The sequence below is a fragment of the Folsomia candida genome, unplaced genomic scaffold (genome assembly GCF_002217175.1).
Source record: "Folsomia candida strain VU population unplaced genomic scaffold, ASM221717v1 Fcan01_Sc016, whole genome shotgun sequence".
NCBI classification, from domain to species: Eukaryota; Metazoa; Arthropoda; class Collembola; order Entomobryomorpha; family Isotomidae; genus Folsomia; species Folsomia candida.
This window is the reverse complement of record NW_019091208.1, coordinates 2,719,355-2,741,239: the sequence shown is the minus strand read 5'-3', so window position 1 is coordinate 2,741,239 and position 21,885 is coordinate 2,719,355. Positions and strand designations below refer to the sequence as shown.

At 37.7% G+C, this 21,885-nt stretch overlaps 3 protein-coding genes across 5 annotated transcripts; 1 reads left to right on the top strand and 2 right to left on the bottom strand.

Moving 5' to 3' along the window:
* Positions 1 to 13,939: 13,939 nt before the first annotated feature.
* On the bottom strand, positions 13,940 to 16,151 carry LOC118437762 (zinc finger protein 525-like). Its single transcript, XM_035857095.1, has 5 exons — positions 16,041 to 16,151; positions 15,841 to 15,956; positions 14,824 to 15,135; positions 14,679 to 14,757; positions 13,940 to 14,314 (listed from the first exon to the last, which is right to left on the bottom strand). The coding sequence occupies exons 1-5, from the start codon at positions 16,149 to 16,151 to the stop codon at positions 13,940 to 13,942; spliced, it is 993 nt and encodes a 330-aa protein (XP_035712988.1).
* Positions 16,152 to 18,091: 1,940 nt separating this feature from the next.
* LOC118437754 lies at positions 18,092 to 19,326 on the bottom strand. Its single transcript, XM_035857082.1, has 3 exons — positions 19,210 to 19,326; positions 19,005 to 19,139; positions 18,092 to 18,930 (listed from the first exon to the last, which is right to left on the bottom strand). The coding sequence occupies exons 1-3, from the start codon at positions 19,309 to 19,311 to the stop codon at positions 18,223 to 18,225; spliced, it is 945 nt and encodes a 314-aa protein (XP_035712975.1). The 5' UTR covers positions 19,312 to 19,326; the 3' UTR covers positions 18,092 to 18,222.
* Positions 19,273 to 20,733, top strand: LOC118437755. 3 transcript variants are annotated; one of them, XR_004836318.1, is made up of 4 exons: positions 19,273 to 19,684; positions 19,770 to 19,889; positions 19,958 to 20,597; positions 20,669 to 20,733. XR_004836318.1 is itself a non-coding variant. In XM_035857083.1 (3 exons), exons 1-3 carry the CDS (start codon positions 19,507 to 19,509, stop codon positions 20,158 to 20,160), a joined length of 501 nt encoding a protein of 166 aa, XP_035712976.1. In that variant the 5' UTR covers positions 19,273 to 19,506; the 3' UTR covers positions 20,161 to 20,726. The 3 variants fall into 3 exon arrangements, 1 of the variants encoding a protein (XP_035712976.1); XR_004836317.1 differs by having other exon boundaries at positions 19,958 to 20,289; positions 20,372 to 20,726; XM_035857083.1 differs by having other exon boundaries at positions 19,958 to 20,726.
* Positions 20,734 to 21,885: the final 1,152 nt, after the last annotated feature.

Genomic DNA, 21,885 nt, shown 5'->3' with positions numbered 1-21,885 from the left:
GCATCAATTATTGCCACTTATATTGAAGATGTGCAATTGTCTTAATCGGAATCACCTTAAGTCAGCTAATTTTCGTAAATCATCTACTCTACATATGTATTAAAGACCTGGCAACTAACTTTCATTACGTTAACATTTTGACTTGGCTGAGTATGACTAGCTATTTACATATAATTAGGTAAGTCAAAATAATACGTAAAGGGCATCCCATATCTAAAGTGCAGATGGAAAAACGGCCCTCATTTTGTTGTAATTCAATTTTGTTCGAAGAAACTAAATTTACACAAAAGCTTAGGATCTGTATGTGTTAGTTTTATCGTTAAACTAATTTCCTATCCCATTGTAAGTTAGAGATATTAGGTTCTTCCGAGCTCCGCCGAAGGGTCGTTTTCACGGTTTTTCCTAAATGTCCTTTGTGATTCTGCTCCATACTTTCGAAATCTACGAACGACTGCAAACTTTTTCTCTCGTTTAGAACATTGTCTTCGACAATTGGCCCAGAAGTTCTCGATACCACGTGTTTGAGGTACATTTTTAGCGTTGTTTGATTTTTGTGTATCTCATCCGATGTGTTCGGGGGCGTGAATAACCAAGGTTTTCTTTTGAAACATTGTCTTTGGCTTTAGTCTATCTTCGCATTTTGCATCTACTGGAGTAGTTGCTTGAAAATATGTACGATCGGGAACATGATCAGGGTCAGTGGTCACTTAGATTTCATCATAAATAACCACGAGTTTGCTCAACCCTTTTTTGGAAATTTTTCTGCATGCTGTTTTAGCTTGAAGGTGCTGGGTCCATACATTTTTCTTTGCCGATTGCTTTACACCCCCTTTCATGCCTAAGACGTGAAGTTTAATTCGACATATCGTTGAGTTCGATATCTTTTGTGTTGTGGATACGGCAATCATGGAAGTGCGGGACGCTTCTTTGAGAACATCCTAATTTTCTCGATATTTCTTTTAGTCGACTGGATAACCGTCTGACTTGATATTTTCTTGTAATTCATGTCACCGGCAAGCTTACATCTTGTAATTATTAGGTCGACAACGAATCTACGATTTCCTTGCCTGAAGAAGTAATCAATCGTCTTTTTCTAATCACGCCGATATGAATTTTCGTGCGAGTGAAAATCGACACTTCCGAATTTTTGGATTCCGGCTCGTGTAATGCATAGACAAGATTTTTTGATGAAATCTGAAATCAGTTTTCTTAATCTACATGACATTACCTAAAATATGACTTATCTCTGATCAATTTTTTCTCGCCCGTTCCCTTAAAATCAATGGTTGACCGAGTTGCACCTTACTTTTGGGATGCCCTTTAGCTTGTAATTTATGAGTCACTGTATTTTTCTTCTTTCTGACTAATGATTTTTGTAAAGGTATATAACTTTTGTAATTAAATGTCTCTTCATCCCGCCAAATCTTTCAAAAATCTTCGTAGCACGACATTTCCACCTCATTGTCTATACTTATTTTTAATTTCTAAATTGAAATCCAGATTTATTATTGTGCATGTTCAGATATGTGTAGGTAGATTTTGAATGCATGAATGAATGAATTATTCCCTTCTTGGGACCACTCGTGCCCATTAAGGAGCGTATAATAGCGTACAAGTACATACATATATAATAATAATGCTAGGATTGCTTAATTGCTAGGCATAAAATTGTTAACAGTATGAGTTCCAATTTTTAATTATTGCATCTTATTTACTGCGTGGAGTGTACGGGAGAGGGTTGTATAGCTACATAGACTTTAATAAGTACTTAAATACATGAGTATTGTAAGTGTCTACATAATTAGATGAGTAAATAAATTGTACACACAATATTGAAGGGATTTATATTTAATTGTCGCCCCTCGTATTGGAAAAAAGTAGTTTATGAAAAAAATTAGACCTCAAGCTACGTATATAACCAGTACGAAAGCTGTATCAACTTTTGACACACAGAACGAAGTAGAAAATACAGAAAGTCGAGAGTGTTGACTTGAACGAAGACCTTTAATAAAAAGTTGTGTTAAAGTATTTAGCATACATTTTTTGTTTAGATAGGTTTGAAATTTTACGTAATGTTTTGTCACTAACGTAAAATAGGTAAATAAAAAAAATAATAACAACTCATGTATCAAACAAACAGCATTCAGTTATTTAAAAAAGTCAATATTTTTATATAAAAAACATGTAATCATACACAGCAAATGTTTATTTTTTTTAATTCCCCGTACAAAAATTGGAAGCTTAAGTATTGTGAGCATAGGCCAGGTATGCAATTGTGTGTGTCAATTATTGTGCATAAAATATGCAGATTTATGTGTAAATGTAACCAATCAATTGAGAAAAACTCGATTATTAATAAAACCGTGCAAAAATAACTCAGGTTTTTTTGTGGTTGGTAAACGTGACAAATTCTCTTTTCTTTATTTCTTTCCTCCTTCGCTGTCCAGAACATAACAATCCTCATCATCATCCTTCCCTCATTTACTCAACCATTTCTTTATCCCCTTTTTTCTTAACAAAGTACATAATCTTAACCTAATTCTTATCTACATACATACATGGGTTTCATGCATACATTGTACACTGTCGTATTGTCGTCACCCTCCCATCCGGTGGTGAGAGAGGTGAAAGATCAACCTCACACCAGCCAGTCCGTTATTTGACACTGTCTGGCCAGAGGAGAATAAATGGACGAATGACATCATGTTGCTGCTGCTGGCCAGTGTGGTGGTGTCGTGTGAATTTGCGAAGTTGACGATGATGGAGTTTACGCTGCGAAATCCGTGCGACAATTTATGCAGATTTTTTCATGTGGATTTGTATATGCCAATTTTTACAGGCCGCTCATAGTATTTTGATAAATCGTAAACGATAGGAGTAAGCGCAGTGTATTTTCCAGACAAAAAACAAATTTAGCGTCCAACTTTAAAATGCACGAAGTAATCATACATTTGTACAAAATTCATTTACGTGGAAAAATTGTATTACTTGAGAAATTCGAATGTATCTACTTAATAAATAGATATTTATCGAATTAATTAACCATTTAATCTGTGAAAGTGGCATATGTCGCTTTGGCGACTTGTCCATAATTCGTGACAAAGGCATATGTCATCGCCAAAATCCGCTCCATAACTCGTGACGACGACATATGTTGCCACAGAAAACCTTACCTTAATTCGTGACGTAGACGTTTGTCGTTCTCAGGCAAATTCGCCATAATTCGTGACGTCGACATTTGTTATTTAGCCAGAACCAGGGCTTCTGTAATTGTCATGTCCGTTCGTCCGTCCGTCTGTCCGTCTGTTTATAGATAACTCTGGAACGAGTTGGCCGATTGACTTGAAATTTTTACCAGATGCATATTGGACAAAGCTAGGAACCGAGTTCGAAGATAGGTAAAAGCGGTCCCCTGGTTGACCCGTATGGGTCATCTGGGTGGGTGGGTATTATGCACCAAAATTTCGAAATTGTCGTAGAAAGCTGAAATTTGGCACAGAGGTTGCTAATGGCTCCTAATAGATAAAAATGAGTTCAAGTTGGAAAAATTTTCATCTTGAGGAACCCTATGGTGAGGGACCCCAACTGATTTTGCAAAGTCGTAATATAGAACTGAAATTTGGTAGAAAGATTGCTTATGGTCCTAAAAGAAAAATATTTTCTCAAATTGGTAAAATTTTCATCTGGAGGGGTCTTATTGGGTGACCCATACTGATTTTTCAAAATCGTCATATCGTTCTGAAATTTGGCATTTGGTTTTCTTATGGCTCTTCATGGAAGAATATACATTGGAATCTGGAAGGACCCTATGGGGTGACCCCCACCAATTTTCAGGGATTAACATGGAAAGCTGAAATTAGGACCAGAGATCTTTACTGCTTTCTCATGAAATAATAGGAAGTTAAATATGAACAAAAATTTGCAGAGGGACACTAGGGGATGTAGGGTGACCATCCGTCCCGATTTAGCCGGGACATGTCCCGCTTTTCAAAACCTGTCCCGGCGTCCCAAAAATGTCCCGGTTTTGATAGTGTCCCGGTTTATCAAAATCTCAGGAAAAAATTAAATTATCCCGCTTTTTGCAAAAAAATATTGATGAAAAAGTAGGTTTTAGCACATAAATACCAGTAACGTGCATGTAATATTCACTTAATCTCCTACCCTAGCTCTTTCTCAAAATTCGGTTATACTCGAATCGACAAGCACTAGATATTATTGAAAATTTTTTCGCCAAGCACTAAATATTATTGAAAATTTTTTCGCCAAGCACTAGATATTGTTGAAAATTTTTTCGCCAAGCACTAGATATTATTGAAAATTTTTTTGCCAAAATATGTCCCGGTTTTAGTCGGGAAAAATATGGTCACCCTAAGGGGATGGTCCACACCGATTTCTTAAAATTGATATAATCAGCTGAAGTATGGAGTCGAGAAATAACTTAGGATTAACATTTACCCTATAGGGTACCTCAAGATAAAAATCTATTCAATTCCACGTTATATTCTTCCATTGCAAGTCATTATAAACTTTCACGCAAATTTTGAATTTTCGTTACCCTTGACCCCAACACCCATATGACCCCCACCGGCCAACCACTTGACCGATCGAACCAGTCTTCGAACTCGAGTTGTGTATTTGGATGGTCTATATGTGTGGAAAATATCAAGTCGATCGGATAATTTTAAAAAGAATTATCATCATACAGATGGGCAACACGGGTACATAAGCCTTGGGTCGGGCTAGAAATTAAAATTTTTTGTGAAAATGTTGTCACGGAGTAACATATTTGACTGGCATTTTTGGTTACGAATAATGATCCCTTAGAAATAAAGCTCCCTCACGAATTAAGGTAACTCTACTGTCGCCTGATGACACGAATTATGGACATCATGACTTTTACTTGTCCTCTTTAAATGGTTAAAGAATATTGCAAATTCTATAAGTTACGATATCCATCTTACCGTATGTAAATATTTATGTATATGTAGGTAATTTCCGCTGGATATTATTCCTCCGTACGCATTTGTACTAACGTTTTCTTAAATACGTAAAGAAGTCGATAACTGTTTAAATTAAGTTGAAGACGAGAGTATAGGTATTTTAGTAGTAAGTTTTAGGCATTTGAACAGTCAGGATTCTTTCAATTGTGTACTAAAATTTTAGTATTGTGCAGTAAAACTAACTTCGCGGATTGTTTTAATTAAAAAAAGGTATTGAGGGTATTCATTATTTCTTCGTATCCATCGTATCGTAAAATAGTTTACGAAGAAAAAACAAGGGGTCAGGTTTAGTAAAAATCGTAAGCGTAGTAACGTGATTTTCGATGAGAAAATCTTACGACGCTTACAAAATCTCGTAAGCGTCGTAAGTTATTTTACGATACGAAGAATACTAAGGGTACGAAGAAATAATGAATACCCTCATTATTTGGTAGTAGGTATCAAATTACATAAATATTGGATTTGTTCGTTTGTTAGCTGGCGAGACAATAAAAAGCAAGTAAAGAAACCCAGTAAAAAATAAGAAATACATGGAGTAGCTTAAATTACCTATGGGAAAAGAAGCACTATACTCTAGTAGCTCTCTACGCAACATGAATGGCAAAGTAATTTGTTCATCGATTTTTCGGCTAACCGATTTTGTCCCGATAAGTTTTGTCATCATGATTATGGCTACAAGAAGAATGTTACCATTTTGAGAAGTAAACGCACTCTAAATAGTACAAAAATCTAGAGTAAACTTGACAATGTTAAAGATAAGGTGAAGTAACAACTAAATAGATTTCGTGCTGGTGGTTAAATGTAGATTTGGTAATAAAAAACTGCTTTCAGGATTGGTAATAAATACGTATATAGTTCGTCTCTGGGTTTTTACTAAAACAATTTGAATGTACGGTAGTGCCCATTATCACCGTGCCGGTGAAGACAAATATTTTCACTGATAGGTAATGATTCAGTCCATTTCTGCTACGAGTGTACTCTTTATCGAGGTATTCATACCAGGCTGCCTGTTTATTTTTGGGAAAAATTACCAGAAAAAAGTTTCTTCAACGTCAGACTAAACCTTTTACAAAATGACAAGAGTACTGTTCACGACGAACCTCTCACTGGTCCTGATCGTTTTTAAATTATGTAACTACACTAAAATATTCCCGCTCCAGTTCAACAAGAAATTGCGTCTGTCGCCTCGCAATCGTATGACATTGTTTGCCCAGGCACTCCCCATAATTACGAATGTTGGGCATATTTTGGGATCACTGTATTGCTTCCTCACCAAATGGCTAGCGTCAACACTACCAACGTGGAAATTTGTTCTGATTGCGTACACCGGCTTCTTGTACGGGGTAATTACTGTGGGATTGCTGCATTTCGAGAGGGTGAAGAAAGACTGCGTTACGCTGGTTAATTCGTGCATGGAGGCAGAATTGAAAGTGATCAGTAGCTCCGACCGACCACCATTACCGCACAACTCGGAAGGCACACCTTACAAAAACAGTACATAATATTCTATACATGTTACAAGGATTGAGAAACGTTCAGAAACCATACTGGAATACCGTTGTCTAATCACCTTGCGGAAAAATCTTAATAATTGACCCCACAATTCGGGGGAAATACATATTCAGGTATTAATGTGTGTGGTGCTTACATCTAACCAACTTATCTAAGTAACTATTTGAAACTATTACAGATATTGATACAGTTGTTGGAAGACAACAACATCAAAATGGGTGACAAGTTTTCGGAACAGACCCGATTTGTTCAAAATGGATCGCAATTCTCTCAATCATCTAACCTCGAAATGTTCCAATCTCGACTTACCTTGCAATCGTGCCTTGGATACGGTTCCTTGGGTCCATTATTCAAAGCAACGAATGTAAAAGATAAGTCGCCTACTGCTGTGAAGTTCTTGTTCATAAACTCTCAAAAACAATACGTTATACGCCATTTCCCAAAAGATCTCGAGTCACATGAAAATGTCGTGAAAATAATAGATGTGACAATCATGCATTTTAGCTTCGATGAAATTAGAATACTTCTCCCAAAACATTTATTCCATAGCGAGGAACAGTTCAATCGACTAAATTTCGAGCTGCATTCATATTTGGATAGAGCGGACGTAATTTTCTTCGAAATAGAGCTCTGTGGTAAAGATTTGCGAGATTGGATCACAAAACAAACGTGTTCCCTGACGATAACCTCCTGCATCAACAAATCGTCATCATTCAAGACATCATAGCCGGACTGGATCATCTGCATCGAAACAAAATTATTCATTTGTACTTAAGAGCAGAAGATATAATGTTCTCCATGCTGGAATTCGCGCTTCCCGTCAAAATCGGGGGGTTTTGGAATTCCTCAATAATTGATGATAAGGCAAGTGACGAACTGGGAAATCAATCCGAAGGGTATGACTTAGCGATGCCGGAACTACATTCAAATAAAAAGTATTCCAGTGGTCTTTACGGGCTGGGGTTTGTGATCTTAGGTGTTGCTCAGATTGAAGGACCTGGCTATCATCAGGAGGAAGGCTTGGCAACACTTCATCCAAATATTAAAGTCCTTCGTCATCTAATCACAGCCTTAACAAAAAACGACGTTGCTAACAGACTTCAAAGCATGGACGAAGTCAATCAATTAATTGCAAATTGGGAATTTAGAGATGAATCAATCTTTCCCAAGTTCATGACGGCAAGAAATATGATGGAACTGCATAGATGTTTAGAAGACGCTAGTTCAGGGTCAATCATAACCCTAGGCGAGGGGGTATATTTTGGTGGATTTGTCGTCGCAGGGGAGAACATAACAATAAATGGGAAAGGACCATTAACCATTATTGAGAATAATAACGACTCGCCTGGTCTCATCGTAGAGGGGAAAGGTCACGCTATTTCAAACATTTCAATCTATCAGAAAGGTATGGGTTCAAGTCACCCTTGCTTGAAAGTATTGGGAGATGAAAATTACTTCTCCGGCCTCACCCTATTAGGTGGAATTTATGGATTTGCAGTATCTGGCAAACATAATAAATTTGACAATTTAAATATTTCCGATTGCATTCACAGAATGGTTATGGACGGCCCAGGCATGGTTGTGGACAGAATAAGAATTACGTCAGCCAGGCAAATATTGTGTGACTAGAAGGCGGAGTCCACCATACCACCATATTCCTACAAATTTATAATTTAAGGAAATACACTCTAAATAAATTTGATTAAAATTTACTCAAGGTTGAGTAAAATTTGCGATGACACAACTGGTTGAGTAAAATTTACACTATGAAAGTTAGAATTTATCCAACGTTGTAGAATTTTACTCAACCTTGAGTAAATTTTACCTTCGTCGGGTAAATTTTGCACAACCTGTTGTGTCATCCCAAATTTTGGTCAATTTTATTTGGAGTGGATCTAATATGTACATATTTACATGCGATTGTCACCGTTCGATGGACATGTTTGTGGACAACCCACACTCAACTTTTTACCAATGTTAAGCCTAACATGAGTAGGATAGGGGACCCAAAATCACCCTCTCACTTTTCTGATGACGTCTTATACATACCGACGTTCCCCAAGTGTGGAAAATTATGATTGCCGACAGCCAAGAGTCTTGGCTGTCGGAACTTCTTGAGGGTATTTGAAAACTAAAACTTTTTTGAAAGCTCATTTTTGATGAAATATGTACATTGTATGTAAATTGTACTATTCTAATAAATTTCAGTACATTTTATTTCTAATAATTTGAGTGGATATCTATTCATAATAGCATATACAAATATTTGATTATGTATGTAACAAAATATATGCAGATGCGTTCCTGCTCTCCTAGTCGTTAAAGGTTAACAGGATTCGAAATGTCCCGCGGACAATACCCTTCAAAAATTTGAGAACACTCAACCGCCTAATGACGTGATACCCTTCATACCCAGCGTACAGATGACGAACTGATTTTCTCCATTTCCTCACAAACTTGCTCTGCTCCCCAAGTTGTCGCCAGGACTCCTTATTTCTTTTGGAGGCTTCATAAAATCGGCCACCAAATTCGAGAATAATAGTCCAAAATGAAATCAGACCAGCTTCCATCAAAATCAGGACAAGTCGCAGAATTCCAAGGGTACCCCAGTAGTTTAACAACATCCAGTTGCTAAATAAGGAGAATTGCATCACGATCGACTGAAATGGGATAAATGTAGGGCCAAAAATGGGCATGTAGTAGTTGTGAAGCTGTTCAAACTTGCGATATTCTAACGGCAGGACGTCCTCAGTCCGGAATTCGGGCAGAGATATAAATTTCCCGGATTTTGGATTGACGCAGAATTCCGTATGAAATGGATACGTGAATGCTAGTGAAATAAAAAAGTAAAATCGTTGTTATGAATTACATATTTTTATAATCTGTAAAGCCGTAAAAAATCATTTAATTTTTCCTTACCCACTTGAAACGTAATAACGCTACAAACCGTTACAACTACGACGGAGGAAATGGTTATAAAATAAGCTTCCGTTAGGTAATTAGCCCACATCATGGGAGTATTCCAGTATTTCTTTGGGACCAGCGAAATCCAATTGCTTGGCAATATTTCGTGCAAAACTACCGCGCTCGATGTGACAAACGAGCTAACGATCCCTACCAGGAGAAATAGACACCAAAATCAAGTGAGTTTGATAGGCCCGAAATTCTTCTCGGGTCGTAAAAGAACACCATTTGGATTCGATGTACTTTGCATATCGCAAAACTCTTGTTAAGCTGCGCGCAATTACGTCTCCTCGGACTGACAAGAGGAGAAAGCAAATGATCGGAATTATCTGGCACATTGTGACAATGTAGATCATGTTGAAGGTAAAGATTTCTCCAGATTTTGAATATTTCGTTAGCTTTCTAAAGTCATAAAGACAGAAAATGCTGAATAATATTTGCACTGTGGACAATACTGTGGTCAATCGGCAAAAGAGACGAGTCCATTTCGTGGAATAGAAGCGTTTTGAGGAGATTTCGAACCTAATTGGGGACCCGCCCAGGTAGGAGGAAACTCCTAGAATTACGTAAATTAGGAGAACAGCTCTTTTCGAGTACATGATCTTTGTCTGGAGTATGGATCGTAACTGGAGTCTGGACTTGTGGATTTTTATATGTACTTGGGGATTTTGACTGTCAGTCTAGGATATACTGTTGGTTCTACTTTTAAAATGGGATAAACGTTGAGTAATATATATTATGTATGTACCTATGTTTTATCATGCTCAACAATTATTCTTAATTTTTGCAACAGTGCAAAGTTGTTTGGCTGCGTAATTATGATTTGTCATGGAATTTATACATTTATATCACGGGAGCAAGGTGAAACAGTTTAATTATTTCTGTCCAAATATTAACTTGATTCCAGGACCAGCTAATCGTCATGGCCGACATTATTTTTTTTACCAATTTTCACAATTTTAATGTCTGGTTGGATGAAATTTGAAATCGTGGAAGGGGAATAATGCTCGAGATTTTTTAAAATAGCCCATAATTTTGTGACCTAATTGGAGCTCTATTTATAATAACGATTCAACTTACTTAGACAATACTTAAGTTTTGGTGGAACAGAGCAAAAGTTTTTATTGGCAGTGTGCAAATATTATCCCAGAATTTAAAATTGGTGTTTTGTTCATAATTAGAAGAAAAACCAAATCGTGAAATAATTAATGTCGTTATTGCAACCTTCCAAAGTTTGGGAAAAATTTAATTGGCCCGACCTTGCTACATCCACTATACAATAACTGTCACTGAGGAAATTACCTAAAATCAAATGGCTTTGGGGTTTGAAGATGAAAGTCATGCAAACGTCCCTCATCTTATCTCAAAAAAAATGTTGGGCTGCTTGTAAGAATAAATACTCCCAGCTTTGTGAAATAGTCCATACTTTAAGAAAATTTTTGTTCCAGTGACAGAAAATGAGGAGCAATATAATTAATAAAAAACATAAAATTATATAAAATATCCTTTCGGTACGATGTTGATTGCATAATTACACCTAAATACTAGTAACCAATTAAAATTTTCAACCAGATTCCAACCTTTTTTAGTATTTGAAGGAAAACAGGAAAAATCCTCTTTTTAACATTGGTCGGTATAGGGAAAATTCCGAAATTTCAGAAGGAAAATGTCGTAAAAAATATTATTTTTAGTTACCATCGAATTCGCCACAAAATACCGTAGAAATATTTGTTTTTTAAATAACTTTTGGTTACAGGCTAATTTTTGAAAATTTCTGGAAATAACTATACAAATGTGCGTACTTCGTCGTTAAGAGGTTAATAATCTCCATATTTCAGGTCAAGACCAACAGTTTACATTTCACATTTGTAAGCGTTTATTGGCATAGATGAAAGACATGAGGATTGAAATAGATACAAATATAAATCGCATAAAAATAATGAGCACAATCTTGACTATATAAAACTATAAATCCCCCCAAAAATAAATTCTGGCATCTTTCCACTTTGCCACAATCAGGGTCATCAACTTTTACCCTCTGTTCCACCCTTAATTTTGTGCGTATTTCTTAAATGCTGGGCTAGATATCCGCTGTGAGCGAAGGCTTTTCCACAGCCTTCCACCTCACAGGGGAAGGGCCGTTCCGTGGACTGAACGCACGTGGACATCAAGGTCACCCTTTTGCGTGAACCCTTTCCCGCAGTCTGCGCACGTGTGCCGGATCGGGGCAACGTAGTCGGGCGTGTGCAGGCTTCGCACGTGATCGTTTAACCGGTCACGTGTCCTGGAGGCGTAGGCGCAGTGGGCGCAGGGAAAGGGGCGCTCGTCCGTGTGCGTCCTGGAGTGCCGACGGAGCTCCACTTTAGTCAGGAAAGAATTGCCGCAGGTCTGTGTACAAAAATTTGAAAAAAGTAGTTAATCTTTGCGTGGAAAGGGAACGTTTTTGAAATTTGTAACGCGAATAAGGGTGCGATTGGTACTTTTGTTTGTCCAAAAAATTGAGACATAAGTCCTTAAATTTTACATGTAGGTACATTTCAAAAAATAAATGAATCGAAACAAAGTTTTTAAAAAAATTGAAAACTATTTTTAGTTTAAAAAATTTAATCTTTTTGTACACACTTCAGCCAGATAGCCTCTCAGATTTTTGTGTTCCTATTTTTTCTGAACGAACGTTATTAAAAATGGATTTTTTCCTAAATTTTTAACTACACCTTTTTCCAAGTAACTTTTAAGTTTGTTGGATCAAAAAAGTGCCTCCAATAAAAAAAATTCATTCACTAATTTAAAAAAAAAATTGTAGGGAATCTCGGAAAATGGTGATTTTCTAAAATTTTGTCATAATTTTTAGCAACTCTCGTCACTCTTGCAGGTTTTCTCACCACGGTGCGCCATCATGTGACGTTTGAATCCTGCCGCGGATGTTAACTTGGTCCCACTAAATAAATATTTATATTCCACGTGTTTGCATAGTTTTTTTGGCAGAAATAGAACAAATTTATGGAAGAAGATGATTACCACAGGTCGCAAACCCACGCGTCCGCGCCATGCTGCTTGATCTGGTGCGCCTGTAATTGTTTGGGGAATACAAACTTTTCTCCGCACGTGGAGCACACGAGGCGCTTGGACTCGTCGTGCGTTTTGAGGTGGTTCCGGAAACTTGCGAGGAGGCGGAAAGTCTTGTCGCAAATGAGGCACACGTGCTCCTGCAGGAAAACAAAGAGAGTAGGATTTAGGGGAAGAAGAAGAGCTAAATTATACCAGGCTTTATTTAGCCGATCTGGAGTCAAATTTAGCGCCGTAAGCTAAATCGAGCTCTGAAGAAGAGAAAAATTTAGCTAAAAATGGGGACGCGAACCATGTTCAGCCCAGATTATTTTTTAAACTTTAAGCTCGAAGGAGCATTTATGTTATGAGGGACTTGCGCAGATGCGAAAAATTATGTAGGCTAGTTTTTTTGGGCGCTGCAAGTTCGCAGTAACGCTCGGCTTTCTAGCGGAGTGGCGTTGAATGTTTTCGCGAACTCACGGCGCTCAAAATTTGCCTAATTTTTCGCATCTGCCATTGAAGGGTTAAGATTTTGTTTAACCTTTTCCTTCGTAAGAGAATTCTCAAAAATATCCCGTTGCTGCGGAATAGCAACGCCTCGCAACCACAGCTTGGCGTAGCAATTTTTTAATTACCAAACTTTATCACGGAGCAAATGTAAATTTTAGTGATATGTTCCATGGATATAATTCCAAAATTATTCAACTTTCTGTGGAGGCATTTCATTTCAAAAATGACGTAATCATGGAGACATTTCAGCCCGACCCAGGACTTATGTACCCGTGTTGTCCATCCGTCTGTCTTGCGTCTTGCCCTTCGTGAAACTTATTCTATCAACTTGAAATTTTGGAAAATTAAAAATGGCAAAGTAATAGTAAAAATTTAAAGTCGATAGGATAGATTTACGAGAGTTATTGATAACCAGGCAGGCAGAGACACACCGGACAAAACAGGTACATGCATACATACATAGCCCCTGACTCGGGCTAAAAATCGAATTTTTTTCAAAATGCGTAAATCCATGGAAAAAATATTTTTTCAATGAGAGGAAATATCCTTCACTACGCAATAAAGTCAATGACCAGAGGAAAGGATATTTCCTTCTTTCCGTACCTATGCCGAATTTTGAGACAACGGATAAATCCGTTGCTCCGTCGCAACGCCTTAGAAATTAGGATGGAAATATCCTCTGTTCCGTCACAACACGTTTATGACGACGGATATTTCCATTGTTCCGCAGCAACGTTCGAAATTCGGCGACGGATATATCCATCGTTACGAAGGAAAGGGTTAATTTGTACTTAACAACTATTAATTATAGATCAAATTTAACGTTTTTAAGGTATGGCGCTAGATTTAACTTGTGGCGCTGAATTTAGCTCCAGACGGGATAAATACTTAAAGCCGGGCAGAATTTAGTTCTTCCGGCCCAAAGCCTCAGCCACCTTGTTTCCCTGCCCGTCCTGCTTGGTTTCGGTATGAGCGAGGGCCACGTGCCGGGAGAGGGCGTACCGATCGAAGAAGGATTCCTCACAGTGGTCACATTTGACTCGTTTTTCGCCCGTGTGGCGGCGCATGTGGGCGCGGAGCGTGTATTTTGCGAAGTACTCTTTTCCGCAGTGCGGGCACGTGTAGCGGACGGCCTCGTGGATCTTGCTGACGTGGGATTCTAACTCCCTCCTGGCTTTAAAAGAATCCTCGCACTGGTCGCAGGGAAATGGGCGCTCGTCCGTGTGCCTTCTTTTGTGCTGGAGTAGCCGCGCTTTAGTGACGGCGCGGTAGTCGCAGGTCTGCAAAATTTGAAAAAAATGTTATAAAGCAGATATAAATTAATTGTAAAAACCATGTACAAAATTGGATGTAATTTGTTAAAAATTGGACATGTTGGCAAATATGCAACGGTTTAGTTGTAGTCGATGCAAAAAATATGTTCATTTTTATGACAAGGGGCCGTGCATAAATTACGTGAGACGAAAGTCGCGATTTTGTACACCGCCATCTTCCCCTCTTGTGTTACGTAATTTATTAACGACTCCCACTTAGAACACAACTTGAAGTGAAAAACTGAATAGAGTTGAGAATAACTTAAATTCTTAAATCAGGAACTTTTTTAAAGGGTAAAATTGCAATTTCCCAAATTTCTGTGTAACTCACGTCGCATTTGTGTGGTTTCTCGCCACGATGCGTCATCACGTGGAGTTTGAGGGTAGTCGCAGTTTTTAAGGTTTTCCCGCTAAAATAAAATTCATCAATTAAAAAAATTAACGTCAAGCATGAAAATGTAGAAGAAAAAACTAACCACTCCTCGCAAATGAAGGGGTCGCCCGGGTCAGCACCATGGTCCTTGATCCGGTGCGCTCTTAGCTGGTTGTGGTACACAAACTTTTCTCCGCACGTGGCGCAGGCGTAGTTTTTGATATCGTCGTGCCGCCGGACGTGCCCCTTGAAGGACTCGACGCGCCCGAAACTCTTTCCGCAAACGGGGCAGACGTGGCGGGTTTTGGTGTGGACGCGCGCCACGTGACTGGACAGGAGCGCCGTGTCGATAAAGGATTCCTCGCAGAGGTCACATTTCGCAATTTTTTCACGCGTGTGGCGGTAGCGGATGTGTCTGAAAGGAAAAAGGAAAAGTGTTAGCTGCTAATTATTATTTTTAATTGTTGTTTTGTTAATTGGAAAAATATATTATTGAAAATCATTATTTTTCAAATTATCATTTAAAAAATTTGAAGGAAAATTTAGACTTTTCCTTTATTTTTTAAAAATTAATTAAGTAATTTATTTGCATTTGTTTTTTATTACAAAACGTGACAAGTGACAACAAATCGCAGCCTCACTATTTATTCCACTACGTTAGGAATTAGTCACCATGTGGTTACACTAATTTCTGCGAAATTATTATTTTTTAATTTTTATCACGTGGTAACAGTTTTTTTCAAGTAAAGTAATAAATTTTAATTTCCGAATTAAGGATTCCCGAGTAAAAATGTGTGTGGCAGATTGTACATAATTTGACAAAACCATTATGCTTAATATTTTACGAATAAAATTGTCTGGCGGTTTACGCAGAAAGCAGGTAGGCGGCTTTGTCGAAAAAAATATGTATAGAGGTCCATGACGTTTTATGCATGGCATATAAGCCCAAAAAAATATGCATAAATTTGTTCCCCTTTTATGAGTAAAATTTTTGCCATAATTCTTAATGCTAAACAACTGTGTCGAAAAACATTATTTTTTCTACAAGGTTCTACTTTATTCCAACTCTACATTATTCATCATTCGTGTTAACGAGCGTAATTCACCACCAACATCATACAAGCATATAAATTTCCAGAGATCAATTTTATCCATTGGCAATATTCTAAGATTGTTGCTCACGGCCTGAACTTGAAAAGAATCCAGTGATAGCTTCGAGGGTATTGTGCTGCACTTCTTCAAAAACATTAACGGGTGTATACATTCACTAAGTAATATTATCTTATATATAACAAAAAACTGGTCACCACTTCGAATTACTGAATTAACCCCTTTTTTGGTATCCCTTTGAGCCGTGTTAAAATACTTTCCTGCTATTAAACATGAGTTATACGAAATTCCTTGTGTTTCTAAATATCCCAATCGTGACATTTTATTTCTTTCATTATTACTAAAGATATACAATTTTCCAGTCCCAAACACAGTGCAACAACCAGGGGTGAATGACTTCTTGAAATGCTTGATATTTTCTGTGAACGACAAGTGAAGCGATTTTGCTTCCGAATTTCTAAAGCTACATTCAGCCGTCGAGAGCAAACGCTGAGTAACCACTATTCGTTTCACGATTTGCATTCCGACTTGTCTTGTTCCGCAGAAGCTATTAGTCAGAACACCGTTGAAGTTTTCAAATTGAAACAACGAGTAACTCCAAAGCGGACCCCAATTTTGTACACATTCCGCTGCATGAAGCAACAAATGGGCATTGAACGAGCAAAATCGGTCGCCATACAAATCAGGGATCGAAAAGCAGAATTTTTTGAGCAACTTCTTAGGTATTTCGGTATCGGTCACAATATCTTGGCAAAGAAGATATACTGCGTTCACCAGTTTTGAAAAATGTTTGAGATAACAACTTGGCAGGTTTCCTTTCAATAAATAGGTAGCCGTTAGCATCCATAATTTCCACTCACTTGCTTTCCAATATTTCATTTCACTTGTCTCCCGAAGATGCCTTCTACAGTTTTGGGGAAATTTTAGGGACAAGATCATATTATTTACTTCTGTATACTTGTTGCCAATATAGAATGGTTCCAGATGATTTTTAGAATCCATCCAAGCGTATGTGAACGATCTGACAACTCCCAATAAAACTGTGTGCATGTAATCGAACACGAATCCCCAAACGATGTCAAATTTTGGCACGAGCAGTAATTTCTAGGGTTGCCGCGGGTAGTGAAAATGCTACCCGTTACCCGACCCGCTACCTGCAGTCCAAGTACCCGTACCCGCACGGGTACCTGTGCGGGTACCCGTTACCTGTTACCCGTTATGAGAATGAAGTTAAAAACTAACTGAGGTCCAAAATAAAATCGATTTTATTAATTATTTGCTCTTTTCCGATTGATAAGCACTTTTAGATAATGCATTAATACATGCCGTAATAAGCTAGATGTCATTACCACCAAGCTTTTGCTTTAGCCCGATTTGCTGATATTTTGATTTAAATGACGTCCTTATTACGTAAAAAAAATCGTCTATAGACAAAATTTTTGCTATCAATTGGATTTAACTTTTCGGTTATCACATGATGTGATTCACATCACATATTAAGAGATTGTCAGTCAGCCTAAATGCATTGACATAGAGGTTAAATTAATGCTAAAATTCTGGAGCAGGCTAGTTATAAATACTTGCGAAGCTATAATTTCGCCGCATTTCCCCGAATTTAAATGAAACCTTTTTGCATGCCGTACAGGAGTTTTCCAAGGCGTTGTATAAAAAATCGAGCTAACAATTACGAATAAATTGGTACTTGTGTATGTACATATTTTTCCATTGATTGGTCCTTTGAAGAAATATTGGCAGCAAATTTCAATTTTATAGTGAATTTTCTGGTCATTTCCTCCCTGCAGTGAATACTAAGGCGCTCATACAAACTTTCCCCCCAAAATTTTTCTCGTGGACCGGCATTTAACGGAAGGATATGCAACATGTGTTGTAATTTTTGACTTATTTCTTGATGTGTAACTAGAGAATTCCTGTATAGCGATTTCTTAGAGAAAAGTATCTTTGTCGTTAGACTGTCGAAGACTTCTCCAGTTTCTAAAAAAACGCTCGCAATAAACGATTGTTGCTAGCAAATGACATAGTCTGAAGTAAATAAACAATAAATTGATGCTTTTGTTGGTAAACGGCCTGATGAGCTGTTAACTTTCCATTTAAACTGAGTTAGGAAGAAAATTAAATAAAAACTGAACTACCCGTTACCCGTGCGGGTAGCTTCAGATACCCGCATATAGCGGGTACCCGCAAGAATCGTGCGGGTATGCGGGTAACGGGTACCCGACCCGTTACCCGCGGCAACCCTACAAGACACCATGGGCAGCTATGTTCCCCGTTGAATTGATTGATTCCTTGCAGTTGACACCGAGCTACCGAATCGGCTGCCAGTAAGGGAGTAAGTATACACGACTGTATCTTTTCACATCTTTGAACATCCAATTTACGCCATTTCTTGATAATTCGATTGCTTGTTGGATAAAGGGTGCAAGAAAAATATCGAAATTTGGTTTTCATCTCCAAACCACAAACCAGCAAGTATTGTGAATTTTCTTCGCAGTTGATAACCCAGCTCGTTAATGGATATTAGTAGAGGCCAAATGCTGTGTTTTGAGCTATTGAATATGGAGACGCCATCCGTATTGATGCAGCAACTTATGTCGTTGTCCTTCAAACCGAGCCTGTGGTACATATCGCCATCTATGATATCTCGTATTTCGGACACCGCACCCATCTGTCTTCTAGTCAAATTTTCTGCCAAAGATTTCTGTATGGCTTGAATCTGTAGTAAATCTTGTAGGGACTTTTTGATGTCAAAGGAAACGAAAAAGTTACCCCTTGTCAAACACGTCGAGAAAGTAGTCGGAACTTGACATTTGCCACATTTAGAATCGTCCTCCTTTATTTCAACTTTGCAGTCTTTGCAGTAAGCTACCTTTTGAATTCGGCTGTAATCTCCTCCGACCTCTTTATCAAACAAATATGTGGACGTTGGAATAGTAACGCCATGAGGAACATGGTAATTGATTAAGTTTAGCAAGTCTGACAGTGCTGTCTTGGTAATTTTATGTCGAATTGAGTAACCCAGAATTAAGAGATTGCTTTCTTTCCGAGATATTCGTGCTCCTGTGTACAGTTCTTCAACTTCGACCTGCAAGTAATAATTATTTGCATGCCAGCATATTATAATAAAAGAAAACTTTCTAATTGTAAATTAAAGCTCACTTCATGTTCGCTGAATAAATCACTGGAATCGGAGTCATCCTCATTTGCGTCAGACGACTCGTTTCCAAAGTCCACCTCCGGTGGAATTTCAAATTCAGGAGGGCTATTGTTTTCCCGTACAGTATTCAAATAAGCCTGTAAAAATGAAAATATTTTACAAATTAAAGAAATTGTATTTACAGTTATTCATTGAAAAATTAAGTACCCTAGCAGTCCTCTTCCTGTGTCTTGTTCGTTGAGGAATATTTGATAAGGCTGCACTTCCCGAGCACGAGAAATATTTTTTGTAAGATTTTCTGCTTGACATTTCAGCATATTTGTTTTCAATAAAGCAAATTTTGAATATTTCTTCCGTGAACGGGGTAAGTGTGGAATGACGACAGCGCGGTATACCCAAGCCACAACATCGTGTTCTTATTTAGCTGGCTCCTTCACTCCGTCTATTTTTTTGAGTTGCCAAAATTAACTAACAGATAACTTCAAATTTCTGTCGAAATTAGAAATGACCTTCCTATTGGTAGAGTGGGTGTCACAAAAAGTTCCAAAAGAATATTCGGTAGTTCCGGCGGAAAGTATTGAGGATGGAGCTATTCGGCAAAATGCGAAGTCTCTAATAAACCAAATTGTGCGTATAATTTGGAAAAAAGGTAAAATTTTCCCTGCCGTAATTTTGGAAACAGGTGAGTTTTATCAATTTATTGTACAACTTTAATTATCGTGTCAAATGAAATCATTCATTACACCGCTTCATTTAATTAATCATAGGGGACGATGAAAAGCATCTCTGGGAACGGGCAGACTTCTACGGCGAAACAACAAAAGTTGGAGACATTTCGACAAATAAGCGAAGTCATGAAATTCTTGAAATGCCCGTGAAGAAAAAGGGTAACACGTCTTGCACTTGAGTTTCTAATCACCATTGAACCTTAATTAAGTGTCTATTTCTTCCTTAGGGAAGCAAGCCCGATTAGTAGCCGGTCGAGAACGAGCAGATGCCATCCAAGTCGTTCTTGACTCTCTAGAATCGGACCAAATTATTGACCTAAATCCTGACACAAATTCGTCCGTACAAACACCTAGTATCGTTGACGAGAAAGAAGGTCGGAACTTGGGCGAAGGAACGACAAACTTTGAGGGTGATTTAGTCATAACTTAAACGTTTTTATTATTTTTAATATTTGCAACATAATTTGCAACAGAAAAGTACCAGTCCTTGAAGGAGAAGCACAAATGGCTGAAGCAGAAATACAGAGAATTGAAGCGCAAATTTGATCAAAGTGATAATGTAAGCGATGTTTTATCATTCTAGATCTCTAAATAAGCTTGTATAAATATATTATCCTCCGTATTTTTATAAATATATACAGAACATCGAGCTTTTCGATGGATCAGGTGTAAGGATCGAGTCTTCTGTGCTGGCGTCTATGAGAGTGATCTCACCAAAACCTACGATACTTGCAAGAAATCTTTTTAGACAGCTATTCTCTGCTGAGGAGCTATCCAACCACTCATTGTTTGGGAAGCAATCCAATGCTAATCGCGGACGGGAGACGCTCCCGGAAATTGATAGTGTTCGCAGAGATGCCGTAATAAGTATGTCCACAAAATTGATTAAAATACATGATTGAAAATTCGATCCGTTTGCAAATAATTTTATATTGCAGATTTCATACTGAAAGACGAAGGCTTTGGTGAAGCGCCGGACACGGGTAACCCAACTGCTGACAAGGTCAGGTCAGCTGTCAAGGTCCAAAAATTTCACTTTACGCCAAAAATTTCACTTTACCCCAAAAATTGAACTTTACCCCAAAAATTTCATTTTACCCCAAAAATTTCATTTTACCCCAAAAATTTCATTTTACCCCAAAAATTTCACTTTACGCCAAAAATTTCACTTTACCCCAAAAATTGAACTTTACCCCAAAAATTTCATTTTACCCCAAAAATTTCATTTTACCCCAAAAATTTCATTTTACCCCAAAAATTTCACTTTACCCCAAAAAGTTCATCCTACCCCAAAAATTTCACAGTACCCCAAAAATTTCATCCTTTCCCAAAAATTTCACTTCACACCAAAAATTTCATTTTACCCCAAAAATTTCACTTTACCCCCAAAATTTCATTTTACCCCAAAAATTTCATTTTAGCCCAACAATTTCATTTTAGCCCAAAAATTTCATTTTACCCCAAAAATTTCACTTTACCCCAAAAAATTTACTTTACCCCACAAATTTCACCTTACCCCAAAAAATTTCATTTTTCTAAGTGGTGGCTATTAATGGGCCCTGAGATTATCTTAAATCATCAGATAAAAATGTCGTAATTTATCGGGAATTTAGGAAAAGGTAGCCTTCAAAGTGTCTTAATGAGCCTTTTTAGTCTGTAGCCTCTGACTAGAGCCTTTTTAGAGATTTTTTATCAATTTGTTACTATTGTTCAAAATAATTTTGTCATCTGACCCAACAACAGGCAACAACTTCAGGGCTCTTTGGATATGAACTAACCCCTAAAAGGATATTTTGATTAGAGGACCCAGCAGGGTAACCCATGCTGGTTTTTGAAATTGGTTAAAAAAGCGAAAATATTGCATGCTAGATTAAGGGAACGGATAGATGCAAGTAGTGGTTGGTACGGGTCATCTTATAAAATCTAGAAGTGAGCTATGACCTGACTATAAATTAAAATTTTGAGCGATAAATTAACGCTGCACATAGATTTGTCATGTAAACCAATGCCACTGGTTGGAGATTTTTATAGAATTTGTATCAACCGAATGGGTAGCGCAACAAGACACCCTGGATTAGACTCCAAAAATATGATATTAACCTAATCAAAATCGGTTAGGAAATGACTGAGTTGTGTTGTTTTCTCACTTTTTCGA